The following is a 27,960-nucleotide window of genomic DNA, read 5'->3' as shown; positions in this document are numbered from 1 at the left end:
ATAAACTGCCTCCTTTTCTCTAAGCATGTACTGAGCTTACCATCCTTCTGTAGCCTCCTGTTAACATCCCTTCTTCAGTCTGCATGAAACCACAAACTTCAGAAATGGTCTGATACATAATGGTGTGACACAGTACCTAATTCAGCTTTAAGCAATTCATTCCAACTTGTATTTAACCTTTTGTTGTCGTTGTTGTTGTCAATTTGAAGAACAGGAGAAAGGCTATTTTATCTCAACAGAAGTTATCTTGATGTTTTTACAACCCTAATTTTGCCAGCTATCCCAATTGGTCTCATAAAAGGTGTTACCTCTTCCTATAACCCTCGTCCAGCTCGTAAAATGTTTGCAGAGAAGCCACACTTTGGGTGTGGTAGGGTTGAAACCCCCAGAAGCAGAGGTTATGCAAGATGCTGCACAGGTTGGATCGCTTCATTCTTTTTGTTTTCCTTTTGTACAAAATTCAGTCTTATTAAGCAGCATTGGAGATTTGGGACTGGCTGGTTTTCACTAGTTGAGTTTCTGGATTTGCAGAAACCTAATTGACCTAATTAGAGTCCTGTCGGTAATGAGCACCCAGCGCACACAGCGGGTGGGTGAGGAGACACCTGCAAGTTCCATGCAAGGCACACAGATTCCTGCAGTGCTTCTGTTTGCTCGGGCACTGACCGGCACGGGCTGTCACAGCTCTCTCCTCTGTAGTGCCAAGCTTTGATAACACAGAATTTTTGCAGTTGTATCTATGAATAATAAGCGAGCCGCTTGTCTAGCATTTCTGGGAATACTTCTTGGGAAGGCTGAGAACACGGTGCTAACAAATCCCTGTCCGAAAACTCTCACAAACCATTCTGGAAACAAAACCCACTGATTTCTCTGATGAATTCGCCGCCCTACTTCATCCTGCGGGGCACTATTTCTAACCTCTGTTTTAAAGCGCAAAGGAAAAGGCAGCTCTCAGCCCCCACCCCGCGCCTCTGATCCCGCTCGGCCCTCCTCCAAGATGGCGGCGGCGGCTCCGCGCACGGCGCCGGGAAGGCCCCGCCCCTCGCTCCCGCCGTGCGCCGAGAGCGGGCGGAGGCCGCGGGAGCGCCGCAACATGGCGGCGGCGGGCAGCGGCGGCAGCCGGGCGGACAACGGCTACGGTGGGCAGCAGCCGCGGCGGAGGAAGGGCCCGGGAGCCCTGGCCACGGCCTACCTCGTCATTTACAACGTGGTGATGACGGCGGGGTAAGGAGCCGGGCGGGGGGCCGTCCCGGCGCGGAGAGAAGTCCCGCCGCCTCGCGCGCCGCTCTGCGGAGCAACGTCCCGTAGCGCGTGCCGGGAGGCCGCAGCGCCGGCGGGTTCTCGTGGGTGCGGGCTGCTCCACTCCGGAACGGGCGCGCACCTTGTCCGGCCCTGCTCCCGGCTGGAGCCGCGCACGCCGCCGCCTCCTCCTCCTCGCCCCGCGCCGTGGGCCCGGCCGTTCTCGGCAGAGATGCGCCCTGTCGCGGGGAATGTGTCAATAGCGGCAAAGAAGGGCGAATCTCCGGTGCCCGGCGTTCCCCCGGCCCTCCTTGCTGCGGCCGCGGGGCGATGCTGCTGGCGGCGTGCAGCGCCGCGCGCGGCAGAGGGAGCGGAGCGGGACGGAGTGCGTTCGGCGCTGCGATGGCAGCGACGGCCGGCAAACGGGACTTCGTCGCTACGTTTTTAAGAGGCTGTAGAGTATCGGCGTTACTTGGATGACAGTGAAATCAACTTTTGAAAGATGGAGGCGGTTCGGGTGGGAGGAGAGAAGAGCCTTAAAAGGGGCGAGCCGGCACTGCTGGGTGAGGGCTGCGGGCCGGGAGCCGGGCCTGGCTGCTCCGGGAGCTGCGTGCAGAACCGACGTAGGCGAGATGTGCCGGGATGAGGCTGGTGCATCCCGCAGCCTGCAGCTCACCGCTGCCAGCTCGTGCTGCTCCGGCTTCTGAAGCCGTCGCGCTCCTTCGGAGCAAAGGTGACTGCGGGGCAGAGCGCTGTGCTCACCCAGCAGGCTTGTGGCTGTGCAACGGCACTGCTGGGATTTGTGGCTCCATGTGATGTGCTCTTAGAGGGAGAGAGGTAATTGTCTACTAGTCTGATGTGATTTAATCTCTTTTCTCCTCCCCATCACCCAGAAATATTAAATTACCTGAACAATAAAGCACAGCCTTAACAATTGAACCTCTCTGGATACTTCTCTGAACTGAACACGCTTACCTGTCTGTTGGCATACAGATACTTGACTTACCAGTATTAAAAAATCTCGCAAATCTGAGATAAAACCTTGCAGTAGGAATGGAAAGGTTTTTTCAGCATCGTGACCTTTTATCGTGGCAGGAGAGCACCTGATTGTAGCAAACTAACACTTCCTCGGGAGAAAAAAATGGAAACAAATCCAGGTGTTGGAAACCAGAATGAAGCGGCATAAATCTGCGTTGGCTCCCTGCTGTCACATAATAAGGTTGTTTTCCAGGAGTCGGTTGCAGAAGCTCCCTTCTCCCTGTGAAATCTGTGCACAGGTGATGGCAGTAGTTGCTAATTGTCCCTGTGTCAGTTGGAACACTCAGGTTCAGCTTCCCGCACTGCATTGTGTTGGAAGAGAACCATGAAATGAAAGCACAGACATCTCTGAGATGAGCAGAGGATGAAGTGGTGCTGTAAAACACACAGTAGCTTTGCCTTCAGTTGAATGCTGTTGTCCTGTTACCACATGAAGCAGAGCTCCTGTGCCCAGCCTGGCACCTGATCTCATTCTGGAGGCGTAGCTGCAGAATAGAGATTATTTCCTAAAACCCACAGCTGACTGAAATCTCTGAGTGCTGGGGGTGGGCTCTCGCTGTTGGTTAGTGTGCATAAGTTGGATAAGTTGCTTAAAACGTGATGATGTCTCTTATTTGTAGATGAGTGCCCTAACTGACTGTACTTGTGGGCAGAAGTAACTGACAGTGATACAAACAATGAATTTCAAAAGGATTTCACTCAGTGAAATCAATCTTAATGCAGCAGCTTTACAATTTGCCAGTTGATGTTGTCAGTGCTGAGCAAGGAGCGCTCTGGGTTAGGAGTTTTGCTGTCCACAGCTGCAGTGAGCAGTTGCTGGGAGTCACAGTGCACTCTCCCCTTTGCAGGCTCCATGTTCTCTTTTTGCATTAACGAAGCAGTACTTTGGTGAAGTTGGCACACTTTTAAGCTAAGCTAAGGAATTAAACTAAGGTCCTGAACACGATGTTTGCTTGTCAGGTCTGAGCATCTGAAAGCATTAATTGTGTATGCCATATTCATTTTCCTTAATTTGGGGCAATCGGAGAGTATGAGAAGTCTGGCTTAAAGTTCACGTGTGGCAGTTATTGAATGAAATGCAGCTGTTGTATCAGGTAGATGCTGGTCAGAGAAGTCTGAATAAATGAGCTCCTAGCTTTGCTTCCATGAGGACTGGGGCTTCTTCTTGCCTTCTAAACTTCTCTCCAAGCTTCTTTCTTAGTTGGTGTTATTGTGTTCACCCACTTCTGTTCTATTTTTCCTTGTCATTGGAAGTGGAGAACTATGTAAGAAACACAGAAGCGGGCTAGAGGTGCTAAGAGCTTCAGTCCCAAACGGGAACATCTTTTACTGTTGTGCAGACTGCTGCTTTGGTGTGTGCGAACAGCAGTTCTGCTGGGGAGGATGGAGGAGGTGAGCAAGGCGAGTACCTCAGGTGAGAGCAGATGTCTGCAGGCACAAACAGGAACCCGAATCTTGTGCAACCTGACAAGTTGCTCAATTTAGTGACATTTCTTAACAGGCAGGGAAGATCAGAGGAACACGACAGTGACAGCCTGCTGTGAGCTGTTGCTCTAAAGAAGGAGCATTCAGTGCTGCAAGGGAGAGTCTTTAATGCTGTAGTGCTTCTGCACTGAGTCCAAATACCACATTCATCTGATTCTTTATCAGTGGGAATTACTTGGCAAATGATTGTTTTGGTTGCACGAGACAACTTTAGCTGAAACAACTTCGTACTATGAGAAAAAAGAGCTTGTTCCTCACTCCCCATCTCTTCCCCACTCTGACTTCTCTTTGGTGCTCGCCTTCTGAGAAGTCCAGGCAGAAATGGAATAGCTGGTTGTTGTTGTACTAACATACATTAATACAAACACAAGCCTGGATGTCAGAGTTGCTTATTACTGAAAAATCTGCACTTCAAGGTGCATTTCATGTAACTCAGCATAATATTTGGGAGAATATTTGTATACACTTTGTAATATCTAAAGTAATGTGGTACTTACAAGCATCTAAAGTGCTGTAAATTACCAGGAAATGTGAAGAAATTCCTTTCCAAAACCACAGCTGCAATTTTCTTTTTCAAAGGCTAAAAGGCTGTTGTGGACTTTCTGTCTGCAGATACTTCCAGTGAGGTGCACCAATGTTAGCAGAGACACACAGGGGCTCAGGACTACCTCTGTAACAGCACTTCTGGCTTTGGAAGGAGGTGGAAATGAGGTGGGCTGGTATCCCGAGTAGGTCAGGGCAGCCAGAAGGAGATCCAGGCAGTGAAAAGCCAGGAACTGCCAGTAAGGATTTTCAGGTTTACTTCCTAAATTAGCTGAGGAGGGCTAGCAGGTCACGTTCTTCATAATGAAGTTGAAGGCCCAGTTGTCTTGCAGTTACTTATTTATGACTCTCCCATAAAGTACATCTTGGAAATGAATGGATGGTCTGTCATAAAGCCTAAGGGTCTACTTGGAACTGAAACATTATGGTTGCTTTCTGATTCTTGCTTGCTTATGTCATAGTTCTTTAAATCATAGTATAGTGAGAGACATTTGACTCACAGTAAATGGTTTTCTGCTTAAGCTAAACAAAATGTGATGCCAATCTTGTTTAAAATTTCATGAGTACCTTCCATAACTAAAATACAGCTCACTGAAAAGTAAATCTAGGTATTAAAGATACAGTCATCATGTTGATGCTGCAGGATGTTTAAAAAAAAAAACATCAACGTAGTATTTAATAGATTTGCAGAGAATCCAGCTATTGAATGTTTTGTGTGTTGCACTCCAAAGTTGCAGAAGGTAGGCAAAAAGTTGGTGTATTTCAACACAGTTCTGTATCTGCTGCTTTGCCATGTATTGAGAGAAGTGTCAAGGGTTTCTTTGTATTTATGCTCTACTTATGCCTCCTTATCTTAGACGTTGTTCCTCTCTTTCAGGTGGCTTGTGATTGCCGTTGGGTTAGTTCGAGCATACCTGGCCAAAGGTAGCTACCATAGCCTTTACTACTCCATAGAAAAGCCCCTGAAATTCTTCCAAACTGGAGCTTTGCTAGAGGTACGTGTAGTGGTCTTCCTCAAAACACTCATCAGTGTTTTGTTTAGCAGAAACAAAGCAGCCTTTGAACAGTTCTTTCTGGGTGCCTGCTTTTTCATTAGCATTTGTAAGGTAACTTGGAGGTAAATGTAATTCTACAAGTACAGCACACAAATGCTGAATGTATTGCCTTTTAGCAAGCAGTGAAGGAGCTTTTGGTCTGCTATTTATCTGCTAATTATCTTGGGTAGCAGAGCTGAACAGTTGGCTTAATATTTGAAATACCAATATGGAATCTAAAGCTCTTATGGTAGAATTAGACATTGTTTCTGAATTGCTTCATTTGAAATGTTAGTAATTTCAGTTTCTCTTTTTGTTCTAGATTCTGCACTGTGCCTTTGGTAAGCTTGCAAACCTTCAGTTTTATTCTTTTTGTAGAAAACAGCAATTTTAGCAGTGGTTCAGCATTATATTATGCTCTGTGAATTTTCAGGTCTAAATCCTACACAACTTTTTAATGTTTGCTTGAAGTATATTCATTTTTTTTTTTTTTACTGAATATTTGACAAGTTAAATCACAGAAAAGAAAATAACACATAACAGGTTTTCACTTGATGTTACTTGACATTCTATTTTTTTATCTACATCCTTCCAATGTTACAACTCTTAAAGCAGCTTACAAATGCTTTATAGGAGGTCACGACTCTCCATTCTCTCCATCCTATAATCTTCTGTACCAAGCTGTCTTTTCTCAAACATTGTTTCTAGCTGCAAATAACTTAAAACCCAATAAAAACGACATTCCAGGCACTTGAGCTTTGCCTACGCTGTAGCACATAGGCTCGTGCTGTATAACTGGGTAGAGGGAAATCACTCTTTATCACAAATTCAGTTATGCTTTAATGGAACTATCTGTGAGACTGAGAATTACCGAAGACTTGAGTTGACAATTCTTGTTAACCTAACGCTGTGAGCTTGTTAGCTTGGTAGCAGGAGTGTAGTTGTGTGTCAGTGGCCTGGGGTTAGGCAGCAATATCGTGGGGCAGTCAGCCTGAAGAGCCTCGTGTCTGAAGGAAAGGTTGCATCTTGTCTGGTTAGTCGTCATCAGTAGTGAGCATTTTCACCTTAGCATCTGGATTCTTTCTTTGTAGGACAGAGAGCATGGAAATCTCAGCATGATCAAAGATGCAGTGCTTTAGGAGGGAGCAGTGCTTTAGGAGGGAGCAGTGCTTTAGGAGGGAGCAGTGCTTTAGGAGGGAGGAGTGCTTTCCTGTGCCTTTGCTTAGCTCTGATTTCTCTGAACAACTGTCTGCTCAAAAAGACAGTCTTATGTTCAGGTACTTGGTATTGTGGTTTTAAATACAAATGCCTGAGCTCCTGTGTGATTGTTTGCTAGCTACTGTTTGAAGAGTAAGGTAGCATTAAAGTTTCCTAAAGGTGCATCTACAAAGCTGCTTTTTTTCTTTTTTGCTCATAAATCCTCAACATACTAGAGGGTCCTTCAGGACCTGTAAGCTCATACTGACTTTTTGTGCAAAAGACTTTTCTGAGTAATTAAATGCGGTTCCTTAAAATCATATTCATAAATTTGTCAGCAGAGGGCAGCGTAATTCTGTGTTTGATGTATTTCTTGCCTTCCTCGATGGTTCGGTCACTCTGAAGTTTGTTGCCTTGTAAAGGGCAGCCTGTAGATTGTGCCCAGATCATACCGAGATGTGAACGGTCAGATGTTCTTCAAATTAATGCAAAACCTTCTTAGAGTAGATGTTGATGTAGAGGTAGCTACAATTTAGGTGAAGGAAAACCAACTGGAATTGTTGGTTTTTTTAAAAAAGGATGCTCAGATGAGTTTTCTCTACCCAGTAAATGGTCGATCCTCTCCAGAGCTTCACTTCTTCTCTTCCATCTTGGAAGTGATGCTTTTAACGTAAATAAATCAGTTATTTCCTAATGAAGACTTATAGTCAGTTTGTTTCAATTTACTGTAATGAGTATACAGGTTTTTGTGAGCACTCCTGTTAGGTTAACCAAGCAGAAAATAGCTGTGTGCATTCTTTTTTAATGTTGGGCATTCCAACACAGAACTTAACAGTCAGGGTCTGAATATACAGCCATTGTAATCATTCAGAAAAACAGAGGTAAGAACTGTTAAGGCTAATAGGACTGTCACAAACAGGAATGTGTCATAGAGTTACCTGTGCTGCCAGTGTGGTCCTTCTAATTCTATTTTATTTTATTAAATCTCAATTGCTGTTTTTTGTTGTTGTTCTTAACCTGAACAGTCCGTAGTTGCTTTAAAAATATTATTTTTGATGGATTTGGAAATCCTGTTTAACAGGTGGCAAAGCAGGATAAGTTAAACATCAGAACCCTAGGCCAAAAAACTTGCAAATAAAATGTTCTTTTACAGTTCCAAAGCTATAATGCTAAAACACTGGAGCACCAATGCCTTACTGTTTTCTTAAACGAAACTTGTTTGCAGATGACTCGTAAGGGTATAAAAATTCCCTTGGATTATTTTTTCCATGCTCCTTACAATATATCTCTACACAAGTGGATGGCAGGAGACGTGGTCCTGTGTTCCAGGTGCCTGCAGAACTGCTTCTCAGTAACCCCCAGATAAGCTGGTTGTGTTTGCGTTAGCCTGCTCTGTTAGGAGGGGTATAAGAGCTCCACCTTTAAGCCGTGATGCGTACAGCCTGTTCTCAACGGGGAACTTCCTAGGAAAGAGGGAGAACTCGTCAGAGCTGGAGGATTTTCTGTGGAAGGTGGGAGGCTTAGTGCAGCACGTGGCAGAGGTCTGAGCAAGGCTTACTGCTTGGTTCTGGGCTGGGGAGCCCTCTGTCTGCCAAGAGCTGCTCTGGCATGCACACTGTTAGGTGACAGATGTTTTGAAAATGCCAAGTTGAAAATTGTCTGTTGGGTACCTTTTTAGAACAATTAGTAAATAATTAGGGGTGACTAGAGTTTACATAAATTGTAGCTAGTGAGTCACTGAATTTGATCTCATGTTTTTGGCTTAGATTGACATTGTCTTGGCCAAAACAAAACAACCTTGTTTGTCTTATTGTGACATAATCTTGGTTGGTTCCTAGTCAGTTTTTTTTGTAGATGAGGGTTTTTTATTTGCTGCTCTGGGGGGGAACACTCAGCAAAACATCTCTATTGCTTTTACCTTTTGAATCATAGTAACAAAGATTATGTTGTATGTTTATTTTAATGAATCAGATTGTATTTGAGAGATTGTGTCCCAAAGGCTGTCTCATTCAGCTGTGTTGTGTACTGAGCAATGTGCAGACTTTTATTTGCATTTTGATTTACAAAGTCTTGGTCAGGAGAGTGTGTAGTATTGGGCTGTATGAATTCACCATGGGACAGGCTTCATACTCAAATTTAAAAAAGAATAATGATTTCCTTACAAAAACTTTGAGTAAGTGGACTTTGACTTAGCTGTGCTTTATTTCCCCGCCCTCATTCCAGTGGTCAGGGATATTTACTAATTGCAAAATATCTTCCAGGCATTGTTCCCTCTTCTGTTGTTCTGACTGCTTTCCAAGTGATGTCAAGGGTTTTCCTGACCTGGGCAGTAACACATAGTGTAAAAGAGGTAAGTTATGCTACAAAATAGATTACAATAACTAATGACCCATGCTGAAAAGCATTTGTTGATTGCTGACTTGTTTTCCTGCAAATGTCTTCTGTTGTTACACAACGTGTGGAATGGAGTTTTCATGGATCAAAGGAATAAGATTATAACATTATTTATTTTTTTTCTTGAAAATCAGATAGATCAAAGTTTGAATCTCTCCCAGCTTTTGTAGTCTTTACTGGAAGCTGAAGAGATCCCAGTGTGCCATCTGGACCCCAGGTTTTGGGACAGCATCCTGGAATTGATCTTGCTGGAGCAATAGCAAAATGTCTTCACTGTCTCTTCTGTACATGATTTACTTGCTGTTCCACAGCATATGGAAACTCCTACTCAAATGTTTGTTCATGGCAATTCTTACATGTTTTCCGTGATCTCTTTTCCAGGATAATCTTCCCTCTGTCTTTTGTCAATCTTTCTTGCATTCAAGTGTAGGTTTGGGTTTCTGGTTGTTTCACATTGCTTACCATACTAAATATCACTGTACTTTTCACTAATGTCTGCAGAATCTTCTGGAAGCAATCATTTGAAAATTATTCCCAGTGGATGGCTATTTTAATATGTGAACATGCCTTAACTGATACAGATCCTGCTGACTGACTTCACATCACATAAATACTTTGTGGTAGTTCACATATGCTGCATCTATGCTGTTAGTGTAGCCAGGTGATCTTTTTGTCTCCTTAAGGAAAGAAATTAGTCTTGATTCACAGTCAGCATGGCTGACTGAAAGACAGACATCTAGTGTTGTCACGCGTGCCTATGAAAGATACTTTGTGGCTTGACATGGAGAATGTCCTAAGGAGTTTGTCTCCTTGTCAAGTAGGGAAGCTGCTTTCTCTTCCTTACTCCAGCACCTGTTACCAAAAAGTCCATTTGTATGCAGAGGAATGTAAGTCTCTATAGATCCTAATAATTAACTTCCCTGTGATGTTATAGTGGTTGTCCATGTGGAACCTTAGTTTTGTGCGACTTGAAGTGAACGAGTGTTATTTTTCTCAAGAGACTCAAAATCATGTAAATATTTATGTTCTGGCAGATTTTATTTTTGGTGCTTATAGAAGTGTTCCATTCTCTGCAGCTCGGTGGAGAGAAATGCTAGATAAGTCTGCAAACTGATTGTGGATTGGGCTTTTTTAAATTTATGCCCACATTTTCACTGGGAAAAAAGCAACAGTGAAACGAGAGCATATACAAGAAAGTTTAGGCCAACATTCAGTTTTTAACAAGGATCGTTCCAATAATATTGCACGTGGTTTTTTTCCCTCATGCTTGTGTGATTGGTTAAAATCTAGAGAGAGACTGTCTTACGTGTTCCTTTTTTTAAATGTCTCCGAAAGTAGGCATAAGAATGATAAAGAGTCCTGTGATGAGCTTTTCACCTCTGACTTTAGAAGTATTAAGTCAAATGAAGAGGTGATGTTTTTTCCCCCATCAGTCTGTCTTCACCCTAAGCAGAGAGCCTGCAGTCTCGCCTGAGGAGCTGTATTTCAAATGTCACAAGTGTTCTACTCTTTCTAAAGGGCTGCCTGCACAAGTGAGCTCCATGATGAAGTCCAGGATTAAATTCTCACACAGCTTATGGAACTTGTAAGCTATGCAGTTGCATGATGAGGTTCTCGTAAAATAAAACTCAGTTTTCCTCCTTTAACTTTTTGAGTGAGAGCTGTTCAATATCTTGCTTTTTCAGACTGTTTCATATCTAATGAGGTTAAAAGAAGAAAAATCTGTCTCGCATCCCTTCTTTCTGCCCAAACATATTTCGAGATACTTGATGTGATTTGAAGCATGCTTCTTGCCACTAACACGTTTGTGCTTTTTGTTGAATTTAGTACTGATGTGTTGTTAAATTCAGTATTTATTATAGATGTTAAAGCATGGCAAATGTTACAGCACCGCACACTTCTTGGAGTAGTGATTAGATTTCCCTTTATCTCCCCAACATAATTAGCTGTTAGTGTAGTGGAGAAGGGCCTGGTGTGTAATATAGCGCCAGTACTTTGGAAAAAAGCATTTTGTCATTGTATTGGAAAGGAATTGGTTTGGTGAATTTTACTGTTTCCTCTGCGAAAGAGAGAAGAGAATGAGGAGTGAAGGGCTGAAAGAAAGAGAGGAAAACAAGTTGCCTTTCAGTTCAAAGTTGTCTTTTTGAATTTATGTGAACAGTAAGATCATCTGGTGCCATCACAGAAGGCCTTTGTGGAGTTCAGTGTTGCACCTGGTTCTGACAGCTAATTAGAAAAGGTGCTAGCTGTGACTTAAAGATGGTGTTACAAAGGTAGCATTGTATATATTTGGAGGAACGTTTCTAGAATACAATCAAAAAGCACAGTGTGAGGAAGACATGTACAGCTTATTGAGCAGATAATTAAGACTGCAGCATCTGCAAACTTGCCATCTTTCATCGATAGTAAAGGATACTTACACTTAAGATTGAAGAGCATTTTAATTTAAATAAGAAGCACAAGCTGGGAAGTTCTGAGCACCAAATTGGTGAGCGTAGCTGACATGCCTAATTTATCACTGCTTTACATGTGTGTAAAGTTTGAGTAATTCTGTACAACACAAATGTCAGTCAGGCCCTTTATACATCCTATGAGGCTGCAGTGTTTTTTAACTGATATACCACCAAACCCAAGCTGTGGACTCTGGAGAGAGGTGTGTTTCAGCATCTCTGTTGCACAGTGCTGCTGTTTTTATCTTTCTATTTTATGATGTATTTAGCTGAAATTATCACTAAACTGTTTGTCAGACTGTTACTCTTAATTCTCTCGCTTTCTCCATATTTCTAGGTTTATGATATCTTATACCTTTCAAATCTTGTGTGTAACTTTTCTGCATAAGAAGAACAGTAAAAGCATCTTAGGCTTTATTTTATTGATTCCCAATTCTGAATCTCAGTTTTGCACCTTAGAAGGCTATAAATTCTCTTGTATTTCAGGACTGTTTGTTACATGCAGTCACGATGGCAAGCTAAGATATGTTCAAGGCCCCTTGAATGATAAATGGAAACACATGCTAAAAATTATACCCGTGGTAAAATTCACCCTAATTAAGGGATTTGGACAAATAAGTTGTATATAAAGTGTAAAATGTGCTTTGACTTTTTCTAACACCACCTTCAAAGACAGGAATGAAAAGGTAGAGGAAGAAAAATTGGGTTCTGAGGGCAGCACTGGGATTTGTGGTTTAAAAAGGGTCTGCTGTTTATTGGCTGTATTATCCTCTTTACATAGAGGCTGGAAGAGAAATGATGCAAATACAGCATTAGCAGTGCCTAAATAAATAAGGCTCTTGGGGGACTGTTTTGTAAATCAGTTCCCAGGAGTTTGATAATGTACATCTCAAACATCTTTATCTAAAGTATTTAGAAATTGTCAGTCCTCAAAGAGAAGCTCTAATAGTGACAGTTTTTCAACAGATCCATTAATGTGTAAGAAATATACTTTTTAATTGTGAGCTGTGGTTAAAATGTGTTGATAAAGTGCACAAGTTGCTCCTCATTAGAAAAGTGTTTGAAAAGTTCACAGGTCACTCTTATACAGAACAACTACCAGTTCCTCTGTCTTTAAGTAGGGACACAAACTGTAAGACAGTCCGTAATTCCCTGTTAAGTGACCCTTTTGTTTTTGATGGTGTGAGCTGTTTCAGTCATTTCCAAGCATGGTTCCAATACTAAGGTCAATGGAAAAGACCAGACTTGAGAAAGCAGTGTTACAAGTCCTGCAATCATCTGGCAGCTACAATTTCAGTTCTGTCTCCTTCTATGTGCATCAGTCACTGTTGGTCTAACAGTTTCTTGCTTGGTTCTTCTTGTGCTTCTTCAAGCTACAAATTTTCATTTGTTGGTTTTACTGACTTCCATAGTTAGGAAAAGAAGTGGAGTTTTAAAGCACAAATTGAAGTCTGTGAAGTTTAGCTTACTCACTGAGCTGCTCGTCAGATCAGGACGAGAAGATGCAGCTCTGGAGTGCTTGTGAGGCATGTTGCTCCTTGGGAACACCATCATCTGTGAAGTGATGCTGACTTCCAGGTTGAGAACTAAGTTGTCTTTTTGAAGCAGACCACAAGCAGAGTTAGGATCCTTTTCTAGTTACTCAAGTAGTGTGGAAAAATAAATTTGGTTTCTTCTCTGAAAGTCTTCAAATAGGTTTTGGATATTGTTCTTTTATGGTCCTGTATGGTAGACTAATATATAAGGAAATTATCAGTTTCAAGTGGAAAAGGATGAGGTATGTTTGATGCAAAATGCAATGAGAGTGACTTTAATTGTTCCACACAGCAGAACATAGAATAACAGTAATTGTACTTCACAGGATTTCCAGCATTTTTATACAATTCTACTTGGATTCTGTGGTCTCTGTAACAAAGGGATTTTTTAATGAGTAATCCTTGTGAACTTTTTTGTACACGAGTATATGATCAGTCCCTTCCTATTAAAAGGTTTCTGCTCGCCCATATATTCTCTTGTTCCTTTGTTTGTACATGTACTCTGCCCAAGATGAATAGGGTGTACCACCCACACCTACTGACTTCCTTTTCCCTTTTTTCGAGAGTTGGAGGAAAAAAAGTAAATGCAGCTCCTTGTAGTTGAGCTCTTTTTGTTCCCACGGTCTACAGAATTTGGGCTGAAGGTACTCAGACAGCTGAGAATTCACATCGTGCTTCTGTTGGGTGGGGAGGGTGCTGCATAAAAAGTTGTGTTCACTCTCTGGAGTTTATTGTGCAGGTATGTGACCCTATATAATTCCTCATATCTGCTATCCATCTGAAACTCATAATAATGCTCCCAAATCTAATGGTTCATTTTAAAATACATGCTTTTGAAGGTTAATCTTCAAAACATGAGGGGAGTAGGAACTGTTTTCCTTACTTGCATTTGCAGTTCAAGCTCTAAGGGGGGTAAAGCTGTGAAACAAAGTGGTGCCTTGAGCGTAACAGTAACGTTTAAAGGAACAATGTTGCATGCAGTAAGCTGGGGAAGGGGCATGGAAGGATGCAGCAGGTAGTTGTCAAGTTTATCTGAAGTGAGGCAACTTGAGCTGCTGGCTCTCTGCTCTGAGCCCGTGTCCTGCTGATTGCTGCCTTGCTGCTGCTCGCAATTTAGAGCCAGTTTCTCACTTGAAGGGCGTGAGAAAAACAGGTTTCCTTTTAGTCAAGAAATAGTGCTGGGTAGGATTGGAGTGTAAAATCTAAACCAGATCTTGAGTGCTAGCATCCTGTGCTCATCCTGTGCTAGAAAGAAATCACAGGACTGAAGCAGAACTTGGTACTGTACAGGAGTGGAAAAATTACAAGCTGTTCTCAGTATCTGATCAGCAAAGCTATTCTTAAGCCAACTAGAAAAATATGGAGCATGACAAGAGATTTTTTTGCTGTCGTTACTAATGTTGCTTTTAAGCTTTTTCCTAGAGTCTGTTTTCTAAACTGATGCAGTAAAGCAGCCCATGGAAATTACTTTCTTTGGGGTATTTAAGTCTGGTGAATAATTAGTAACACTTGTGTTCTGTATTTAAGCTTTTGCTTCTTCCTTGCAGGTACAAACTGAAGACAGTGTCCTGTTGTTTGTAGTGGCCTGGACAATCACAGAGATAATCCGTTACTCTTTTTACACCTTTAGCTTGTTAAACCATCTCCCTTATCTCATTAAATGGGCCAGGTAGGTGGCAATTTAAAAATAAAGATAAAAAAAAAAATAGCCTTGAAGCACTGTTTTGATGTGGCTATTTCTCTTGTAACATAGTTGCAGCAGAGCAAGTTACATTCCCAGGGTAATTGTTCTGTTAGTGAAAGTGACTTCCTAGCTTCCTTCCAACAGATTTCTGGATTAAGAACGTACTAAATGTTAGCTGAAAGTACTTTATCAGAACTCAGTACTATTTACAAAGTGATTATGGTAAGTAAACTAATATTTACCAGTAACCATTGAATCTGAGGGTTGTGCCTGAAACAGTAGAGGTCGTTAATTAATACTGACTGGCCCTATTTTAATAATGTGTTCTCAACTAAGGAGTTTGGATGTCAAAGTAATGAGGCATGGAGGTGGGGGAATTGTTTTAAAGTTACCGTTCAGATTCTCAAAGATTGTCCTTAAATAATTCAGAAGTGGTTGTTGATGTCAGTATTTTGTCTGGCATTGATGTTCATACACTGCCATGCTCAAATCAAATTGAAGTTAAGGCTTTAGAAGTTGAATATCCATAGTGGTACTTAAGTTCTTTTTCACAACTTTTAATCCTGTTCTTAAATGTTTTGTTCCAGGTACACTTTGTTTATAATATTGTATCCAATGGGAGTCTCTGGTGAATTACTCACAATATATGCTGCATTACCCTTCGTCAGGCAGTCTGGCTTGTATTCCATTAGTTTACCTAATAAGTACAACTTTTCTTTTGACTATTACACATTCCTGATCCTGGTTATGATCTCTTACATTCCACGTAAGTACAAGTTTGTTAGTTCTTTAATATTAAAAGCAGTATCAGGAAAAGCTAACAAGTGTGGGATTAGCATATATACGAATAATTTTGCAAAATTCATTTTGGATATTTTTTAAAGAGGAAAGTCAGAGTTAAAACAGAGTTAAAAGCAGGAGTTGCTTTCTAGTAATGCTTGTAATATAGCAATATGTGTTTTTTCTCTTACATTTGATACATAAAATAACCGTAGTACTTAGCAAACATTGACATCTTCATTTTGTTGCCATTTACAGACTTTCAGGAGAACAAGGTTTAAAGCAGTTTCTTAAAATATGGTTCAGGAATAAGAATGTTGCTTTTGCTGTAATGGCTGGGGAGGCATTTCTGTTGAATTAACTTGAGTTGATACTGTCTTTGGTGAATGTTTTTACAGGTAAAGGTTGGCTTTGTTGCTTAGTGATTAAGAGCATGTAGATCTTCAGCCAATTTAGATGTGCAAATCAAAGTTTAATGTGCAAAATAATGCAGTGGCACTGCTGCTAGCTATCTCTGTAGCTGTGTTTATATGAACCTTGTTGCTTATGCTGAGTGCCAAATCATATTCTAAGATTTAAATTTCAGTATTGTGGCTGTCTGTAAGCACTTATTCTTTCTGTGAACTATTTTGGACATCAAAATTCATAACTTTTTCCTGCTGTTTCTAAGAATTCTTTTTATATATGTGTAGCTATTTGTCTTCATTCTCCAAAAACACTGATATTACTAACTCCAAGGAGCCAGAACAATAACTTTTGTTCCTCCTCTAATAAACACAAATATTAATTACTTCTTATGAGATTGTTTGATCACAACTGACAGACCACATGCGAGGGAAGCCACCTGAACTCAAATAATTTTAGCCCTGTTTTTCCATTAAAATTGCAGTCTCAGATATTTTGTAATTCGTTATCCTTTGCTGGTTGTGTAACTTGAATTCAGTCTTTTTTTTTTTTTTTTAATTATTGTGAATTGGTTTCTTACTGAAGTCTGAGAACTGACTGCATGGACTTGAGAAGTCTTAGGTACCTTTTCACAGGCAGATATTCCTCTGTTGTTCCAGAGATGCAAGCAAAGCTGCAGTCATTGCAGTTATTCTTAAAAGCAAACTGTGCAGGAAGCTTGTTTTCTGAACCCACTGAAGGCCTTAAAAATTTTGGGAAAGTTAACATCATGAAGAAAGCAAGTTTTAAATCCAGTGTTAAAAATTAAGATTAATGTTCTTCATAGTTGCATCTTACCATTTATCTGGCTTTAAATATCAAATTTAGTTCTTGCCTGTCAAACAGACTTCTTGCAAGAAAAGATATCATTAAGTTCTTTGTATATAATAGATACCAATTATTTAAACTTCAAACAGAAACCACATGGCTCTGTATACTTCTTCGTTTCTGGGCAGATGTATTCACCACTTAACACTGAGGGAGTTAAATGAATTGAAGGGCAGGATTGGAGGAGATAGTCAAGATATTTAATTCTGGGAAAGGAAACCAAGGGAGAAAATGAGAAAATGCTAACCTTAAAAAAAAAAAAAAGAATGAACTAAGTAGTCTTTGGTTGTCTCACACTCATGGGGCAAACACTAGGCAAGTGTAACTGATGTCATCTATGTTGATATTGACCTTGTTTTATTTTGGCATTGTTCACAAAGATGGAAGCTTTTGCTGTTTTGCATCCCCTAGTTCATTCTTCTGCAAACACGGAGTGTGATGTCACCTTAGAAATAGGAGGAAAAAAGCTTTGCAGGAGGATAGAGATGCAAGAGGCACCAGTTTGTATAAAGTTTTTTTAGATCCTGAAAAAGAGACACTACAATCATAAGATATGAAACAAATCTGTGAATTTCATTCTTTCCGATGACTTCCATTTCTCATGGTGCTTTATTTTTCCTCCCCTCTAAGCAGTTTATTTTTGTTGTATGCATGCTGTTCGAGAAACTTTGTCATTCTTCTTGTATGAGCAAAGTTAATTATGAAATAATGTATTTTGCCTTTAATTAAAAATGGCATAGTTCTAAGAAAAATTAAATAATACCTGAAGTCTAAGGGCAGTGTTGCTTGTTTTTAGCCAGTAGATGATTTGAACAGTGTGGAAAAGCAGATTTTCTTTTAAGAGAATCACTGATCTTGAGTATCTGAGTGTTTTACACCAACACAGAAGCCTGACTTCTTCCTTTGTCTGTTTTCTCTTCAGTCTTTCCCCAGCTGTATTTTCACATGCTACATCAGAGGCGAAAGGTGCTTTCCCACACTGAGGAGCACAAGAAGTCGGAGTAATTTCAATTCTTTCAGAACTTTTCAAACATCGAAATGCTGCAGATTTTCAATACCCAGCATATTTATAATAAATATACCAAGATAAAACTGTCAGAGGTAAAAGACCAATAATTAGCAAGAATAACCAATAAATCTGATTTCACTGAAATTCCACAATGTAAAACATTCAAATTATTTTCAGCTTGCAGTGCTTCAGAAAACTTCTAAACTCTATCTGGCTTGGCAGGTAGTCTTTTACTTTTCATTATTAAATGTTGTGCTAAATGGTTTTCATTTTTGTTATTAAATGCCTGAAGGTTACAGTATGAATGATGAAATTGTACACACCAAATGCCTGAATTGGGATTGTGTCACTGACACCTCTTTTTTTTTTTTTTTTTTTTTTTTTTTTGAAGTGCTTGACTGCATGCCAGAAACTGTATGTATTGCTGTGGAAGCAAACAATATGCTCTGGAATGCTTTAGGATTTTGTCAGAGACTCCAGTGGAGAATGGAATCCGGGCAGTGTTTGAATTCAGAAGGGTAGATTGTGTATTTAAAAGGTGGTGGAAACGAGAACAGGAAAGCAATTATGGGAAATAAGGGGAACGTGGTTCATTAGGAATTGAAGCAGTAGGGTGTCTGAGTAGAGAGCGTTCTTTGAAGATTTTGTTTAAGCTGATTACTCAAATGTTAATGTTAATTCAGAGGCTATAATGCTTATCTGAAACATTAAAACTCCTTGAAGTACTGCAGCCCTGGATGCTTTTTTAAATATTGAAGAAATAAAAAATACTAACTGTAATATTTCTTGTGATATCAGTAATTAATCTGAAGAATATAGGGAGGCGAGTCACCACAAAACAGGTGCAGCTTCTCCATTTTTGACTTTAGATGATCATCTCTAGTCATTGTCCACTATTTCAGTGGTACTCATCTTTTAGTGTTAAGAACTATTTGGTCTACTGTGGAATCACCTGAGGACATGTTCTTCAACATGACTTTTCTAAACTGATTAATGTATATCACTCTAGAACATCCAAACAGGCAGTTCTAGGCACTCAGCTTCTGAAAAAACCCTTGTAAAAACTAAATAACAAGTACATTTTTGAAAGCAGATTATCTCATGTGTTACTTGCTGCTTTTACAGATTGGACTAGCTTTCCCTTATCTGCTCTTTTGAAACAGCAGAAGAGTGTGGAAAGATAGATTTTCCAAGGTGCTTGCTCAGGTTTCTCAGGCTAAACCTGCCCTCGGGAAGGTGAAGCAGCAAATGAAAGGACTGAGCCACGTGGTGAAGCAGAATCCACTACTGCTGTGTGAGCAGAGCCCAAAATATGAGCAAAAATGTTTACTGGGGAGAGGGCAGTAAATAGAAGGCACGTAGGGACCAGCGGAACGAACAGACAGACATCTAATCAAAGGCAAAAGGAAATGTAGCTAATGGTCACTGCTGTATCACATATTGAAAGTTGAATAGTACTGTCCTTGCCCCTTTGGAGCTACTAGGCAACAAGACAAGGGTATCTCTGACTTCTCTCTTGTAACATCATGATTTGCTGCATAAATAAGGTGTGACTGTTTAATGCCCACCAGCACCTACCTCCCCCTGGGCACAATCCGTATCTGTGTCCCAATTACTTGCGTGTGACACCTTGACTTAAGTTCTCCTTAAACATAGGGCAATAAATACTAAGTGCAATGCTTCTTTGTTCTAGCACTGATGCAGAGCCACATTTACAATTACTCTTTGTTTTCACATTTGTCAGAGCTATATTAAATTAAAAAAAAACACAAAATCCTGCAATTTTCAGTCATTCCTTTTGATTCCATCAAAACGTCTGGCTGGACATTCCTGGCACTCAGTAACATGTGACAACTTTCCTGTTCAAAACAAATCTGACTATTAGATGCTGGAAGAGGATAAGAGACAGTAATGATCTTTGCTTCTATTTTGAACCTTTTGTAGACAGTTGTAGGCTGTAAGCAAAAATACTGTGGCAACATTTAACCTCAGATGGGTTCTGCATTCAAAGATGAAACAATTCAAATTCATTTCTCTATTAGCCTGTGTATTTCTTTGCTCTGGTTGTCTGAGAAATGTTGCATTATACTGAACTCATTGTTTAGAACTTCCACATCTGAACAAAACATCTCCTTTTGCTTGTTCATGCTATCAAAGATGTTTATGACAGCATTTCTGAAGAATGTCATCTGAAAAATGTGATTTCATGATAGATTCTGCTTATTGGATGATGTGGGTACTCAGCTCCTTCATTTTTTCTTGTATTTAGGCACAGTCAAGCCGAGATTGGATTCAAGTTTGTAGTTCCAATTTCCAGGGAAAAAATGGTAGCAGTGTAATATTGCTCTATGAAACAAACTCATAGCTCTATTGATGAGAAAGATGTAGTTACAGATCTGTATTAGATAGCATGAGCAATACAGAGAAGCAGAGAGAACTGCTGATATGGAAGAGGCTTGTACAACCAGCCTCCTTGCTGAGTAAGCTTTATTATGAAATATTTGATTGAAATTATTAATTTGCCTTTAGCTTTTTGAGAAAGAGTTCATTTTTCTTCTAAAAGAAAAAGCTGAACTATGAAACATTTAGTGCCTGCTCATGTCGGGCTTCCTTGGAAATCACTGGAAGGTGATCCTGAGTACAAACTGTCTTGCAATTCCCTAATACTGTTAGGGTTTTCCCTAGCACTGACTTTGGACACATGTGTTTTTTGCCGTCTTAATAAGCAAATTTCCCCTCTTCAGTTACTGAAGCTGTAATGCAGTATGTGAATTTTATAATAAAAGCTTTGGTTAGTACTCTTTGTCACACATCTACAAGTTTGGTTTTTTTCCTCCCCCACAAACTATTTACTTGGCTTGCATGTTTTCTATCAGCATCACCAAACTGCTGCAGCAGATGTTTTCTGCTTGGTTGTCTTTGTGTTACGTGCACTGGTTCAGTTGATGGTACTTTATGTTCTACCATGCCAGCTTTGACCAAGTTAGTCGTTGCCCTCTAAAAGACCAAGGTTCTTACCAATGTTGAGCTTACAACTGGAATTGTAGAAATGTTCATAGTGTAAATTACAGTACGATGCAGACTACAGTGCAGGTAAATTGTAATTTTTCACAATGCAATGTTTCTATCCAACTTTTTTTATTTACCAGTAGCAAGGTTGGCGTTTGTGTAGACCAATCTGCAGTGTCATTTAAAAACCTATCTTTCATCTTAAAATTTTCATGAGTATACATCAAATCGTGTGCTTTGATGTATATTTGTCGGTGAAATTTTGGGGAAAACTATATACAGTCATTTTTGTATTTTTTTCTATGTTGTGAAGAATAAAGTTGTAATTTTATAAGTCTGATTCACTAAGATTATTATAAGTTAAATGTATTTTTTGTATATTTAGGAATCTGGTATTACGTGGAGCTCTGAAAGATTAAGCATAAAATTTTATGCATGTTTGGAAGATATTTCTACTTGACAATGCGGTGAAATGGTTTGTATGCTAAAATACTAGTCTGTGTTGTTGCCTTGTGAAACTGATTCTGTGCTCTCTGCCTGGATTTGGCCTACTGACCAGTGATACTAATTGCTATAATCCAAATAAAAGAATTCCAAACAAAATATGCTGTATTGGTACTTTTTAAGGAATATAAGCAGTTACTTAGTAAATGTGAATTAGGGCTGTGTTTTTACTCATCTGATGTAAGGCTGTACCTTGCAATTCCCAAGTTTCTGGGGCATACCTCACTTCTGGAGCTCAAATGAAAGTCACGGCAGATGCTTAATGCTGTTACAAGGGCTCACTTCCAAAAGAAGTATTCATAACAACATGTTCACTGGCTGTATGAACATTCCAACTTGCAGCTTCCTGAAGGATCCTCGCTAGAACGGCAGCTCTTTGTTCTTCTGTTACCCGCACTCTAGATGGTGATGCTTTTCTACAAAAACAAAATCTTTTGAGTATTATTAAGATAGTTGAATGCTTAAATAATGCAGCAGAATATTTCAGAGTTCATTTACTAAATATAGTACGTCTGCTACCACAGCAACGTTCTTAGCATTTTTAACACTTCCTGAGAGAGATTTAAATGCTGTGTCTAGATGCCATTAATGCTCATAAATAACAAGTTATAATCCTCTAATAGGAACTGAGCAGCAGTTGCAGAGTGCATGCTATTATTCTAGGCATATGCTTGTCATAAGATTACACAACTACAATGATTTTTTTGTTTTACTGCAGAAGGGATGAAATAATGTTGTCATAACCAGCATCAGCACGTAGCCTACACATGATTGCTGGGCCTCTGCAATTAAAAGCTACTTTGAAATGTTACGCTGTGAAGAGTGGTGCTCCATTTCTGTCTTAGAATAACTATGACTAGTTACATGTTTCTTCTTTGCAGTCTGAAAGCAGCCTGTGTGGAAACAATTTTAGCTACCTAGGGCAACATTAAGAAGTCTGAAAAAGTAAGGATTCTGTGCTTCTAAGTAAGTTAAGCTCTTGCTAGTATTTAAGGCTTATCTTAAATAAATCATAGGCAGTTGCTGACATAAGACCCATGGAAGGATCTGCACTGGTGTGTTGGTGTAAAATACAAAGGAGTGAATATGTGTGATTTCTTTGGAATGGAGTGAGCATTTCTGGAGAGTTGGGGTTGATTGACAGGCTTGAGGCACTTGATTGTTTGGACATTCCATTCAATATCTAACTGTTTTTAAGCTCTGCTTCCTAAACTAACACACTTCCATACTTCTAGATGTCTTCTGACAAGTGTGGTGAGAGAATTAATAAGGCTTCTGTGGTGGTTCCTGAAGGCTTCCCTGAAGCAGTTGCAATTAAAAATCTGAATAGAAAATTTAAAGTGTTTCTAATCTTATTGGTCACTCTTTTCCAAAATAATGCTTTCTTTTGCAGGTATAAAAGATTCTAAAGTCTTTTTCATGTTTTCCCAAATTAACTTGGCATTGCCAGTCATGTGCTTTTCTCTCTGATATATTGATAATGTGCTAATGTTAGGAAAAAAGATGTTACAGACAGTATTATCCCTACATTTTCTATTCTTATGTAGATGCATATTATTTCAATCCACTATAAAAAGAAAATTAACATTTTAAAACACTTCCATGTCTAGTTATACTTGCCAAGGCAAAAACTCTAAGGTGTCATGATAAACTGTGAATTCAGTCTAGTTTGTACATAAAAATGTGATGTTACCTGGTACTACATAAGGATGTTTATAATATGAAATTCATTATCAGAATCCTTTGCAGTGGCTTATTTTTTGCAGAATTGTGAATCCTGAGCTGCATTTTCTCCTGTCTTTTGACTCACTGCTTCAGACAGTCTGCACAGACTATTGCAAATCATCTAGCTGCTATTTAGACACTGTTAAAATACATATACATCACTTACTCTGACCCTATGTTAAACTGTTAACACTGACAGTTTTCTAGTTTGATCACCTGAACTTGTGGAATTGTGCTGGCTGTGTAATCTGAACTGTGAGCCTACAAAAAAAAATATCCATTGGAGGATGATATAGGAAGTGAAGGGCTTTCCATTCAGCTAAATAAAAGATTACTTTATGAAAAAAGTTGGCTGTTTAGTTAAAGGTAAAATACAAACACTTACTGAATAAAAACAATGATGCTGAATGCTGGTCTTCTCTGCTAGATGATATTCTTAATACATAGATGAGCTGGAAGAAGAGGAGAGGTGCAGGAGTATACTGAGCTACTGAATTCCTGGAAAAACATTTTGGAACTTCAAAACCTCAAACTTGTCCTTTTTTTTTCTTCGGTATCCAGTAGTCTTTAATTAACAAAAAAAGGTAGAATGACAGCTTTAAATGGAAGTGCTGATACGTTTTTTTCCTTGTGTGCTGCTGACACGAAGTCCCTTTCATTCCACACTGAATGTTTATTGCTTGTTTGTGATGGTGGGGATGGCACACATGGCTTAGGTGTGCTGTTTTAGTGCACTGTTCCTGTGTATAAAGTATTTTCAGGAAAGCTTCTAGGCTGGCTATTAATTGTGTTTCCCTACTCAGCTTTTCAGTGCAATTTAAATTGTTCTAGGTTTTATTCCTCTAATGTTTCAAACCTTAGTATATTGCTTTTCAGAAGCAGTGGGGGCTGAATGGGATAAATGTTCACACATTTCCTTAGCTGAATAAAAGAAGTAGTTGAAACCAATTTCATCCTCTCCAGAGGATGCATTTGTAAAAGCTATTTAGTTTCTCATTGCTCTTCATAGCATGGGAAGGTGCTGTTTCAGTAGAACAAAGAATGCAGAACAGTATATGGGACAGAACACTGTCAATGCATACAGGAAGCATCGAGTTCATTTGAGAGGAAAACATTTTTCGTTCTCATGCTGCTGTAATGATTTTACAATTACAGTGTGCTGCTGCTTTGCTATAGGAGGTTGTGGATGCCCCATCCCTGGAGGCATTCAAGGCCAGGCTGGATGTGGCTCTGGGCAGCCTGGTCTGGTGGTTGGCAACTCTGGACATAGGAGGGGGTTGAAACTTGATGATCATTGTGGTCCTTTTCAACCCAGGCCATTCTTTGATGATTCTATATGTGCTTACCTTGCTAGACAGTAAGAATTGTTGCAAAATAAGTTGAGAGAATAAAGTGCTTTAAGTGTTCTGAAGTTAGCAAATAAACAGCAAAAATAAGTACTTTTTTAAAAAAGCTTTTTTGCATCACAAGAAAATGGCTGGGAAATTGAAAGTAAGATACCACTGGTTCATTTACTTAGTAAGTACTGGAAATTAACACTTATGATATTGTCCAAGCCCTACCAGAAAAAAACTGCAATCTGAATGTAGTTGCTTTATTCTTCTGAAAGCACTGTCAAATCAAAGGATGTGGAAAACTGTTCTGCTCTTAACAGGTGCAAATAAACGTGAGGCAGACATGAGCATTTAAGGGCCAAGAGTGCTCGGGGTTCCTGGTGACATGTGACTGCCGGTCACAGCTTGCCAGATTTTGCAGAACTAAATTGCTGATAGGAAGATGTAAAAATTGATATATACCATGGATGTAAATCATATGATTTAGTTATTCTCAGTTCTAAGTTTCAAACCAGTACTTGTTTGCATAATAAATGACCACTGGCGTCCTAGTACATGTATTTGAATAATAAAAGCACTGTGCAATGTAGTGTTATCTGCCCATTGCACAATTGGGAAACTTATAGCAACTTGTGAATATAATAGTTTCTTTGTATATTATTTTTCAAAGCCTGGCTTCATGATGAAAACAGTAGGCAATCATTCATTTTTCTCGTGCGTTTACCGGAACATTACCAGCCACATTTGAAAGAATGGTGGAAGCCTCAGAGAAATTTCTGCAGCTTGTATGTGCTTTTGTGCAGACCAGCCATTGCATGTGCTCATCCCATGTCTGAGTAAATGAGGAGGGGAGCACAACGTTCAGGTGAAAACATTTGAAACTAGGTTTTGTTGGTCACCTTTTGTGCAGAATAATGCTCTTCTATCCACCTTCTTTTTTCGAACCCTCACCTAACGAAGGGAATTGGTTTCTCACGTAGCTAAGACAACATCAGTCCACTTCTTTCACTGTATGAAGCTGAGGAGTCTTGAAACAAGTGGTAAGTCTGATTGGCAAAAATGCAACTGGCCCCTGCTTGTCAGGTGTACTGAAGCTAGCCTTTCTGGCAGTGGAAGCTGGTGTGTGGCTGGTGTTTTGCTTACTGCCATTTTAAGTATGGGTGACCTTGAATATTGGTGTCCGTTTGTGTTTGTGCTGCAGATAAGTTTTATAAGTGAAACTTAATACCAAGCGTCACTATAGCCTGTGCAAATGTACTTGATAAACCAGCCAAAAATTGTATAGCTGGTGCCAAAAATGTAACTGTTGAACTCTGAGCTGTAAACAGGCAGCATATAGGACAACTGTTTCAGCCATGGTAACGTTCTTCTGATGTTATCTGCAGGGGAGCTTGCAAGTCTAAAGCAAGGCTATTTTTAATAATTCTTCTTGCAATCTTTTTGAAGAAATGGAATCCTCAACTACTTTTTCCTTTGTGTTGGGCTTACATAAAATCCCTGCAGATGATCACGAATTCTATGCATGAAGGTGAATTTCACAATCCCGTGTTGTGTGTGTGTGTCCCAGATCTAACTTAATCTAAGCAGCATAGAAATGCAAATATTTTTAGTTCTGTATTTGGGGTTAAATACTGTGGATGCTACTAAAGAAAAAGCTGATAAATCCAATTCAGTAAGCACCTTGATCTGACAGGCTTTTATGTGACCCTAGGAAACCTGAGTCAGTAATGAATCAGGCTGTTTTGGTCTTGTTTTTTAATTTTTTTTAATGACTGTGTTTTTATATTTTCATAATTTTCTGCTCACTTTTGGCTCTATTCCTTGTGAATCATCAGATTATGGGGTGGAGAGGGAAAGCAGAGACTATGTAATAGCAGCTTGTTCAATTTCAGTATTTCATGTCTCTGGGTTGGGTTCTCTTATTAGGTTTCAGAAGGCTATTTCGGAGTGCGCAGAGATAGTCAGTGAGAGGACCAAGAACATGTCTTACAATGGCTTTACTAATTTAGGGAGCATAGCTATTTTAGAATTTTGGTTTTAATACTTGCGTGAATCATGAAGGCAGCAGAGAGTGAAATATGTGACTGACATGTGTTCTGAGGCCACTATGTAGATGTTATTCCTGTTGTGTGTAAATCAAGCAAATGAAGAATGCTGATGTTTGTCTACTGCGCCTGTTGTAACAGTAATAAAATAAAATGTTTGTATACAGATTTGAGGCTATGTGTGAAATGTGTAAATTGTTCATGTGTTGAAGAACTTCAGGTCTGTGCTTCACTTATCTTCGTGACTGTACTTGTAGGTTCTCTCACATATTCCCTGATGGATCTTGTGGAGAACTGTTTCTACTGTAGAAACAGTGTGCCAGCATTCTCTATATCTTCTGTATAGCTTATATGGAGAAGCACTTGCTGAAGGAAGGAGGGGCTTCTATTTTGATCCAGAATTTGATTAAATTGTGACTGACATAACACAATTTCCCTCCCATCCTTCCCCCACCTACCCTACCCATCAAAAACAAACAGAAGAATAACGCTTTCGTGATTGGGTGAGCAGCATTTGAGAAGACTCTACTAGAAGAGAAGGTGGAAGTTGCTTCGTTTGGGCATTGCAGTGTGAACAGGACAAGTAAATGTTTTCATTTCACAGATTAGAACACAGAGACCACTTGTATGGACTGAGGTCATAGCTGGGACAGAACTGAGCTGTGCAGATACAGATACCTGTCTGGAGTCATTAGAATGGCCAAGTCACCAGAGGAAAGGGTAACAGTTCTGTGTGTGTCATTTATTTGTTAACAGAGAGTGTATTAACTGTCTGAAACTTCTTTTAAGGATCGTTAGGCATTTTTGAAAGATGTTTTTTCCATCCAAGGCATGTTATTTTGCTTTTACGTGTGACTGATGAACATGCAATTGTGTCAAAATTGCACACGCACTCATCTCGTTTTCTTAGTGCCCAAACTTTCATGAACTCTATGGATGGCTGTCTGTGGCGTTCATTATCTGCCACTGATCATCATAATTACCTTCCTCCAAGCCCTGCTTTATCGACGCGGTCACAGCCGGCTCGAGGCTGGGACAGTCCTTCAGGCTTTACCTTCCTCTGCCTCTCAGCGGCGCGGCCCGCGGTGCTGCCTCCGTTTCTCACGCTTTTCCACCTCCTGGTCCGGGTACCGCCACGCCCAAGCCGCCCCTCAGGCAGCGCCTCAAGGGCGGGACCGAGGGCCGCGCCGAAGCGGTTAACGGCCGCTCTGCGGCGGCACGGCCCCCGCCCGCCCTCCGGCCGCACCGATTGGCCGGCGGGCCGGCGGCGGCGCCCAATGGCGGCGGGCAGCGGCGAGGGGCGCGCCAATGGAGGCCGGCGGGGGGCGGGGGCGGGGGCCGGCGCGGCCGGCGCCCGGTTGAATGGGGAGTACAAAGAGGCGCGAGCCGGGGCGGGCCGCTGCTGTCCCTGCCAGAGGCGCGCGGAGCTGCTTTGCCCGCAGTCCCGCGCTCCGCTCCGCTCCGCTCGTCCGAGAGGCGCCGCCTTTTTGCCTTTTTTTTTTTTTTTTTCCCTTTCTCTCCGCTCGCTTCTCCCGTTCTCCGGTGTCCCTGGAAGAGGCGCTTCAGCCGCCCGCAGGCGCACAGCGGCGGCGGCCGTGTGCATGAGCGGCGCGGCTGCCGCCCGCCGTGCCGTATCGCCGGGGCTCCGCCGCCGCTGGGAGGCGAGGCGAGAGCCCGGCCCGC

General features: G+C 40.7%; 2 protein-coding genes across 2 annotated transcripts; one reads left to right on the top strand and one right to left on the bottom strand.

Annotated features, from left to right (window-relative positions):
- The first annotated feature begins 1,012 nt into the window (after positions 1 to 1,012).
- Positions 1,013 to 21,272, top strand: HACD2 (3-hydroxyacyl-CoA dehydratase 2). The gene is made up of 7 exons (XM_085227808.1): positions 1,013 to 1,224; positions 5,183 to 5,300; positions 5,662 to 5,680; positions 8,798 to 8,886; positions 14,463 to 14,584; positions 15,187 to 15,365; positions 17,574 to 21,272. The coding sequence occupies exons 1-7, from the start codon at positions 1,094 to 1,096 to the stop codon at positions 17,654 to 17,656; spliced, it is 741 nt and encodes a 246-aa protein (XP_085083934.1). The 5' UTR covers positions 1,013 to 1,093; the 3' UTR covers positions 17,657 to 21,272.
- Positions 17,964 to 27,880, bottom strand: LOC116216825 (uncharacterized). The gene is made up of 3 exons (XM_085227810.1): positions 27,261 to 27,880; positions 23,284 to 23,350; positions 17,964 to 21,589 (listed from the first exon to the last, which is right to left on the bottom strand). The coding sequence occupies exons 1-2, from the start codon at positions 27,878 to 27,880 to the stop codon at positions 23,335 to 23,337; spliced, it is 636 nt and encodes a 211-aa protein (XP_085083936.1). The 3' UTR covers positions 17,964 to 21,589; positions 23,284 to 23,334.
- Positions 27,881 to 27,960: the final 80 nt, after the last annotated feature.

This window comes from Meleagris gallopavo, chromosome 7 (assembly GCF_905368555.1).
Source record: "Meleagris gallopavo chromosome 7, MGAL_WU_HG_1.1, whole genome shotgun sequence".
Classification (NCBI taxonomy): Eukaryota; Metazoa; Chordata; class Aves; order Galliformes; family Phasianidae; genus Meleagris; species Meleagris gallopavo.
Note: the sequence above shows the minus strand (reverse complement) of the source record. Positions and strands in the feature narration are given on the sequence as shown.

Excerpts from the sequence above, each read along its gene's own strand:
- HACD2 (XM_085227808.1), top strand. The coding sequence starts at position 1,094 with ATGGCGGCGGCGGGCAGCGGCGGCAGCCGGGCGGACAACGGCTACGGT. Across the intron at positions 1,225-5,182 it reads AACGTGGTGATGACGGCGGG|GTGGCTTGTGATTGCCGTTG; the intron begins GTAAGGAGCCGG and ends CCTCTCTTTCAG. Across the intron at positions 8,887-14,462 it reads TAACACATAGTGTAAAAGAG|GTACAAACTGAAGACAGTGT; the intron begins GTAAGTTATGCT and ends TCTTCCTTGCAG.
- LOC116216825 (XM_085227810.1), bottom strand. The coding sequence starts at position 27,880 with ATGCACACGGCCGCCGCCGCTGTGCGCCTGCGGGCGGCTGAAGCGCCT.